This window comes from Orycteropus afer, unplaced genomic scaffold, assembly GCF_000298275.1.
Source record: "Orycteropus afer afer isolate SDZICR_OR568_19922 unplaced genomic scaffold, OryAfe1.0 scaffold00163, whole genome shotgun sequence".
Taxonomy (NCBI): Eukaryota; Metazoa; Chordata; class Mammalia; order Tubulidentata; family Orycteropodidae; genus Orycteropus; species Orycteropus afer.
This window is the reverse complement of record NW_006921750.1, coordinates 723,363-732,296: the sequence shown is the minus strand read 5'-3', so window position 1 is coordinate 732,296 and position 8,934 is coordinate 723,363. Positions and strand designations below refer to the sequence as shown.

Genomic DNA, 8,934 nt, shown 5'->3' with positions numbered 1-8,934 from the left:
CACCATTCAATATTTTGCTCATAGAATCTTTCCATATTGCAACTTGAGGCTTAAATTTTTTCCTCAGTTCTTTCAGCTTGAGAAATGCTGAACATGTTCTTCCCTTTTGGTTTTCTAACTCCAGGTCTTTGCACATACAGTAATTGGCTTTGTCTGCTTGAGCTGTTCTTTGAAATTTTCTGTTCAGCTCTTTTATCTTGTCATGTCTTCCATTTGCTTTAGCTACTCTCCACTCAAGGGAAAGTTTCAGAGTCTCTGGACTTTAGGCCTCCAAAACTATGAGAAAATAAATTTGTCATTTAAAGTCACACATTTGTAGTATTTGTTACAGCAGCACTAGGTAACTAAGATAGAATTTGTACCAGGAATGGGGTTCTGCTGTAAAAAATACCTAAAATTGTGGAAGGGGCTTTCAAATTAATTGGTAATGAGTGAAAACTGGAGGAATTTTGGTGCACTTGCTAGTAAGAGCCTCAATTGCCTTGAAGAGACTATTGGTAGAATTATGAACATTAAGGGTGATTCTGATGAGGGCTCAGAAAGAATTTCAAGTTGTGGGGAAAGCTTCTATCATCATGAACAGAATGTTGCTAGAAATGTGCTTCTGATGAAGTTTTAAAAGGAACTTATGAATATGTTATTCCACTGGAGGACAGGTGGGAGGAAAGATAGAAATGAACTATGATAGAAATGAACTATGATCTTGACGATTTGGAAAGTTCAAATGTAAAAACTAAAAGACCATGTCATAAAATTGGTAACAAGGGTATGGGTACACAATCTTTGGCTAGAGATTAGGCTTGTGATTGATGGATATAATTCACCAACTACAGAAATCCTGTTGGATTAGGCTGAGAGACAGGATGAAATTAAGGAAAAACTGTCTGCCTCCAGAAATTCTACAGACAGAAAACGGGCTAATGGAGCAACTTGGTTAACATCTGTTGTCCTTCAAGAAAAGGAAGGATCCCAGGAGATCAGCAGGACTGTTGGAAGAGAGTACAGGCTGCTGTAAGGGTGGTCCAGAACTGGCTGCCCAGGCTATAGGGGTAGGGTTACCATCCCACTGGGTCTGGAAGGAAAGGCTGACTCCCAGAGCCAAAGGGCCTTAACCTGGAGTCTAGAGATCACAGCCAATGCCCAGAGTCTGGAGGTTAATGTCACTGCACAGATGTGCTTGGAGGGCAGAGGATTATTTTCAAACCTGGAGAGTGCCAATGAGATTTGCCTGTTGAGTTTTGGACTTCCTTGGTACCTGTGACCACTTCTTTCCTGTCCAGTTCATACTTTTTGAAACAGAAATGCCTACTCTTTGTCTATTCCACCATTGTACTTTGGAAACAGGTATCTTGTATTCTAGGTTTCATGGGTCTACTGATACAAAATAATTTTACCCCAGGATGGAACACACTTACAGATGATTTACATGATTTGGAATATGATATTTTGAATTTAAAGCTAATGCAAGGATGGGTTAAGAATATGGGGATGATGTGACTAGGTATGTTTTGCATGTGGGAAAGACATCTATATTTTTTGGGCCAAAGGGTGGAATGTTAAGAATTGAATTGTGCTTCCCAAAATATGTACTGAAATCCTGGCCCTTATACCTGTAAATATGATCCTGTTTGGAAATAAGGAAATCTTTGCAAAGTTAATTAGATCACATCTGAGGAGGCTAAGTTCTAAATCTCATCACTTCTGTGTTATAAAAAGAACAGGTTAGACACAAGGACACACAGGGAGAAGCGAAAGACAAAGGATAGAGAAAGATACATCTACAAGACCTGATGGCTGCTAGGTGGAACAGACAAGGAAGAATCACCCCCTAGAGCCACTCCCTGAATTTGGACTTCTAGCCTCCTGAACCATGAGAAAATAAATTTCTGCTCTTTAATCAAGGCCACCCACTTGTGGTATTTGTGTTATAGTAGCATTAGGTAACTAAGACAGCATTGCTTCTCCAAGTGTGATCCATGGACTTACAGAGCATTAAGATCACCTGGGGGCTTGTTAGAAATGTAGAAACTCAGGCCCTACCCCAGACCACAGTACTAGAATTTCTAATTTATAAAGATCTTCAGGTGGTTGCATACACATTAAAGTTTGAGAAGCACTACTTTATGGTATTTATCATTCCTTCAATTACTTCTCATAATAAATAGCCCTGAATGGTAGGCAGGTAGTAGGATGTCCATTTTACTTGTGAGAGCTGAGGGTAACAGAATTGCAAAGTCACACACTTAAAAGTAGAACTTGAACCCAACTCCTGAATCAATCTAGGGTTTTTCCATAATACCATGCTAATCCAAGAGAGAAGACTGCACTATAGATAAGGACCCAGGACAAAAAGTTGGTACAAGAGAGAGATCCTTGGGTCTTTTTATACATCTATTGGTACAATGTCCCCTGACTCTACTTTTTTATATGTTGCAAGAGAACTGTTTTCAGAACCATCAAGCACCTTCTAGGCACCCAAGGAATGTTGTCTGACACATCATGGCATTGTACTGACACTCTTTAAATACTGAAGTATCTCTCAGTGACTGCAGAAGCCCAGCATTTCCTGGGCCTGTCCTCACATGCAGCACCAACACAAAGTGAGACTCACTTATCGTCTTGATCCTAAACCAATCATCTCTACTCTCTACACACTTAATCCTGACTCACTAGTAATTTTCCAGTTTTACATCCAACCTCCTCTTCCATTCTTGCTTTCCTGTTAGGCAAATTTGGTGCCTTCAACAGTCTCCCTGAGGTAAAGCCCCCTTTAACTCTTGCTGAGCTCATAATCACTCACATGACAAAATTTCAGACATAACAAATTAATGAATTTATATTTGGTTTTCAATTAATTCTACCCCTTCTCCTAATTTTCCAAATTTAGCACAAAAGACCATCAGAGGAAAACAGCTACCAATTTTAAATATCAGGAAAGACAGCAACATCACCAGCATGAATGATGCAATGGATTTTTCTGGTCACTCTCAAACCTCTTAGATAATCAGAACTAGAGGTGATTCTGACTCCAGTGCCAGCCCTTGTATCCTCTCTCAGCTTCACCCTATACATTATGGAGAATAGTGACTTTTCACTTTCAGTGTCTTTGGCACCAATGTTTAAATTCAGCTAGCATAATGGTAAATACTTTTATTGTTAGTTTTATCAGAAAAACTAGTATATATAGGTGATTTTAAAAGGCATGATTCTTTATGATATACTAATTTTACTAGAGCCAGAGGTGATCATTTTTTCCCACAAAGGTAACTTCTGAGGTTAGAAGACAATGAAAAAATAGATTTCAATTTACAATTTACTTTTATCAAACTATCTATCCTAAAGCACATTAATCCCATCATATGAATGTGATTTACATTATATAATAAGTCAGTAAGAGAAGATACAAGCCAAAACTTGTTATTCACAAATCTTCACGTCAAACAACTATTTTCTTAAATTTAGAAGACAAAAAGTGTTTCAAATAACAGCAAACACTATATACTCTTGTAATGATGTGTAGTAGTCAACTTTAAGCTTTGTATTTTCCAGGTTTGAGCTGAAATAACCCTCACTAGTTACTTAACTTTTTTTCAGTCTTATTTTGGGAGTTATTTTTCTTTACTGAGCCTAATAAGAATACACTATTAAAATATAGTAATAATCCATACTGAGAGTAAGATACAGATGACTTTTTAACTCTTTAGGGACAAGAGTTCCTAGGAACACAAGTGAGTGGCCCAATTATCCCTGAGCTGGGCAGCTTCAACAAGATCATTTTTCCTGTGGGGCCACAGTCTGTGGTTTGATCTTCTTAGCAGCTTCCAAAACAGAAACTGGGTTTACTTTATCTCCAAACTCTTTCTCTCGGTGTTCAAGAAGAATGCCCTGAAAGGAAACAAAAGAGGTTATCAGTTTTCATTCTGGGGTTGTTTATTTGTAAGACAGATGTGGAACACTGGCTCTCCATAAAGCTCTGTGCTGGGCGGCAGGACACAAATGTGTATCAGGCCTGGCCCTACCCCTAAGAAGTCCAGCCTTAAGGGGAAGGTAGACATGGACAACAGGCTACACCACAGAATTTGGGCTGTACAAGCAGTACTTGGGAGGCAGGAAATCAGGAGTGATTACAAATATGAGTAATCAAGGAAGGCTGCATAGATGATACAGCACTTAGCCTAGTTGGTCCACAGAAGATAAGAGAACAGAATGCAGGAACACAGAAAAACCTGAAGATGTAGAAATCGAGCTCAGAGGTGAGGCTTTGGCAGGTTTTGAAAAACGATCTGAAAATTAACAGCCTTTTTCCTTTGTTGTTGTTGTTGTTATGTGCCGTCGAGTTGGCCCCGACTCATAGCGACCCCTCCTTGGGTTTCCGAGGCAGTATCACTACAAGTAGGATTGCCCAACCTTCCTTCCGAGGAGTGGCTGGTGGGTTTGAACCGCCAGCCGTCTGGTTAGCAGGCAAGTGTCTTAGCCACTATGCTACCAGAGCTCCCTTTTTCCTTTAGTCTTCCTAAGAAACCAGAAGCCTACTTACTTCTGATGAAACCAAATGCATTAAGGCACAGAAAACCATACCCCAAAGTTACTGCAAAATGGTAAAAGATAAAATAATGTGTTTGTGATAAGCATCAAGCTATCCTTGTTAAAAAGTTCTTTGACCCATTATGTACACCAGGGAGCTCCTTTTAAATAAATTAGAAAAAAAATCTGTAAATATTTATACCACATTGTGGTAATGACAGGGAGGCAAATCAGGAAATTTTATGTACTTGCTCAATCAAGCATTACATAGTCATTAAAATTCTGAACAAGAATATAAAAGACATGGCAAAATGTTCATAAACAAAAAGAGAACATCCACCCTGTAAGATCCCATTAAGTAAAAATAACCAAACAAAAGGTCACTCAGCTCCTTTCTGATGGGTTTTCCATGGGTAGTTGGGCTTAGAGAACAAGTCCCCACTCCCATTACTTTCTATAGTTCTGTTGTTTTTGAAATTCCTATGTTGTTGTTGTTGTTGTGCGCTGGGGAGTCAGACCCACTCATCGCGAGCCCTCCTTGGGTTTCTGAGGCAGTATCACTATAGAAGTAGATTGCCCAACCTTCCTTCTGAGGAGTGGTGGTGGGTTTGAACCTCCAGCCTTCTGGAAATTCCTATAGTGCATACATACCACTTCTTCAAAGATTATTAACACAAAGAAATCCCCATTGAGTGGCACCTGGTGTACTGGGACTTCAAAAACTGCTCCCAACTAAGGTTAAGTCTTGAAAATCAGCAGTCTACTCAAACTTCCACCAGGGTGGCTGAGAGGCAGGATGTACATCCTGCCCTAAGAGAATCAAACACTTCTAGCAACACCAGGAGCATGCCAGCCAGCCCAGGGAAACCCATGAGCACCAGGTGAGTCACTGCCAGGCATGAGGGGGCTGGAAAGTGGGCTGAGCTCTGCCCTGGGGGGCTGCAGGGAGACAGAAATGGAAAGTAGGCAGGGAGGCAGAAATGGAAAGTAGGCAGGGACCTGAGTGCCACAGCATTCAGTGTGTCAGAGCAGAATGAAGCTGAGTGAGCCTTGAAGAATTTGCCTGCGCAAGTGTAAAGGCAGGGTTCCTGGGAATCATCTCCAGAGGATGGCTATGGGCAGGAAAGCACAAGTTTCCTGGAATTGGACAGATCTAAGTTCCTGTGTTTTGCTTCCATTAGATTAGTGAGTAGCTATAAGTGTTTGAGTTATTGCATGTCTCTAGGCCCACTTCCTTACATGTACATGGGAAAGAAAAAATATCACACTCCAGTCTGGTTGTGAGAAGTAAGATCATTTGTATAAGTACCTGGAATAAGGCAGGCACTCATGGCAGCCATTATTAGTAAGACATTTTGATACATTTATGAAATAAATTCAGCCACACCCTTAAGGATAGACAGTAGAGAAAGTGAGAGAATTGGCACATATGTTTATGCTCAAGCAGATACCCTATCATGCTAGATTTTTATATAGAAAACCAGTAGAGTTGCCAAAGTTTACAAGGAAGAGATTAAAAAGTCAAGCTTAAAACGGGTGGATTTCTACCCCCATTAACTAAATTGGGAAATGTCTATCTACCATTATCAATATCAGTAGTGAGAGTTACCAAGGCAGACCAATCCTGTCTCTTTAGAGATGAAGCCAACTGTCAATGCCATACCCAAGTTTGGCAGAGACAAGCATCACAGTCAGGACACCGTTCCCCTGGTCATCTCACCTTTTTTTTTTTTTTAATTTTCACTCTGGTGAAAACATACAGAACAGGGCATTCACCAACATTAGCAACTTCCCCATTTACAGTTCAGAGACACTGATGACAATTTTTCATGTTGTGCCACCATTCTTGCTATCCTTTTCCAAAATATTCCACCATCATTAGCATAAACTCAATGTGCTACAAAACAAAAGCTTCCCCTTCACCTTCTCCCCAATAACCCTGGTAACCACTAATCATCTTTGGTTTACACACACACACACACACACACACAGCGCCTAAGACATTTGCTAACCAGAAAGCTGGTGGTTTAAACCCAAAAGCCACTCCGTGGAAGAAAGACTGGGCAATCTACTTCCATAAAGATTTACCGCCTCAGAAACCCTAAGGGAGTTGCTGTGAGTCAGAATAGACTCATCGGCAGTTAGTTTTTTGTTTTTTTTTTTTTTTAATCTAGGAATTTAGCCTCCCCTCCCCTCCCATCTCTGGGAACCAACAAACTAAGTTTCCTTCTATGTATAAACTTTTTCTTGACTTTTTTATAATAGTGAACTAATACAATATTTGTCCTTCTGTAATTGATTTATTTCACTCAGCATAGTGTCCTCCAGATTCATCCATGTTGTGAGATGATTCACGTATTCTTCGTTATTCTTTAACGTAGCATAGTGTTCCATTGTGTGAATGTTCCATAATTTGGCTATCCATTTATCTGTTGACAGGCATTTAGGCTGTTTCCATCTCTTTGCTATAGCGAATTGTGCTGCAATGAACATGGGTATGCATGCCTGTTCATGTCCTGTCTCTCACCTCTTAGGATATATTCCTAATAATGAGACTGCTAGTTCAAATGGTATTTCAGTTTTTTAAAGGAAACGCCATACCATTTTCCACAATGGTTTTACCATTTTACAGTCCCACCAGCAGTGTATGAGAGTTCCAATCTCTCTGCAACCTTGCCAGCATTTGTTATTTTCTGTCTTGTTGAACTTTGCTATTAATGCTGGGGTAAGATGGTATCTCATGGTGTTTTTGATTGGGATCTCTGTAATGGCTAATGACTGTGAACGTTTCTTCATGTGTTTGCTGGCTGCCAGAGTATCTTCTTTGGTGAAGTGTCTGTTCACGTCTTCTGCCCATTTATTTTAATTGGATTTTCTTTTTGATGTCAAGGTGCTGGAGTTTTCTATAAACTTCAGAGATAAGTCCTTTGTCTGATACGTTATTGCCGAATATTCTTTCCCATTCGTAGAGTCTTTTTTTACTCTTTTGATACACATAAGAATTTCATTTTCAGAAGGTCCCAATCATCTAGTTTATCTTCTGCTGTTTGTGCATTTTGGGTTATGCTTGACTGTCTATTTATAACATAAATTAGGGCCCCTAAGTTTGCTCCAGGAGCTCTGGTAGCATAGTGCCTAAGGCACTTGACTGCTAACCAGAAGGCTGGCGGTTCAAACCCACCAGCCACTCCTCGGAAGGAAGGTTGGGCAATCCTACTTCCGTAGTGATACTGCTTCGGAAACCCAAGGAGGGGTCGCTATGAGTCGGGGCCAACTTGACAGCAAATAACAACAACAAGTTTGCTCCTATTTTTTCTTTGACGAACTTCATAGTTTTATGTTTTACACTTAAGTCTTTGACCCATCTGGAGTTAGTTTTTGTATATGGTGTGAGGTATGCATCTTGTTTCATTCTCCTGCAAATAGATATACAGCTTTCCCAGCACCATTTGTGAAAGGGACTCTCTCTTCCCCATTGAACAGATTTTGACCCTCTGTCAAAGATAAGCTGACCACAAGTGGATGGATATATTTCTGGGTTCTCAATTCTGTTCCCCTAATCTATGTTTCTATCATTGTACCAATACCACACTACTTTGACAACTATGGCTGTGTAGTAGGTTTTGAGATCTGGGAGTGTGAGATCTCCTACTTTGTTCTTCTTCAGTAGTGTTTTGCTAATCCAAGGTCTCTTTCCTTTCCATATAAATTTAGTGATGGGTTTTTCCATGTCTTTAAAGAATGCTGATGGAATCTAGATAAGGTTTGCACTGAATTGAAAGATTGCTTTGTATAGTACTGATATTTTCACAATGTTCAATCTTCCTATCCATGAGCATGGTATGTTCTTCCATATATGTAGCTCTCTTGTAGTTTCTTGAAGTAGTGTATTGTAGTTTCCTTTATGTCTTTTGTGTTCCTGGTAAGATTTATTCCCACGTATCTTATCTTTTTGGTAGCATTGTAAATGGTACTGATTTCCTTGTTTCCTTTTCAGAGATCTCATTGCTGGTGTAGAGGAATCCAACTGATTTTTCTATCTTGATCTTGTATCCCGCCACTATGCTAAATCTTTCAATTTTCCAGTAGTTTTCTTTCTAAGTCTTTTGGGTTTTCCATATATAAGATTATATATATATATATCTGCAAACAGGGATAGTTTTTACTTCTTCCTTACCAATTTGGATGCCTTTGATTTCCCTTTCTTGCCTCACTGCCCTGCCTAGGACGTCTAATACAATGTTGAATAGAAATGGAGAGAAAGGGCATCTTTGTGTGGGTCCCGTTCATAAGAAGAATGGTTTCAGGCTCTCTGCATTGAGAATAATGTTGGCTGTTGGTTTTGCATATATGCCTTTTATTATGTCAAGGAATTTCCCTTCTATTCCTATTTTTCTGAGGTTTTTTTTT

The 8,934-nt window shown here is 39.7% G+C and overlaps 1 protein-coding gene across 1 annotated transcript in view; it reads right to left on the bottom strand.

Annotated features, from left to right (window-relative positions):
- Positions 1 to 3,771: 3,771 nt before the first annotated feature.
- Positions 3,772 to 8,934, bottom strand: part of PRXL2A (peroxiredoxin like 2A) — a 17,887-nt gene continuing 12,724 nt past the window's right edge. Inside the window, exon 5 of the mRNA XM_007946475.2 lies at positions 3,772 to 3,885. Coding sequence (XP_007944666.1) covers positions 3,772 to 3,885 — 114 coding nt within the window. The remainder of the gene's footprint in view (positions 3,886 to 8,934) is intronic.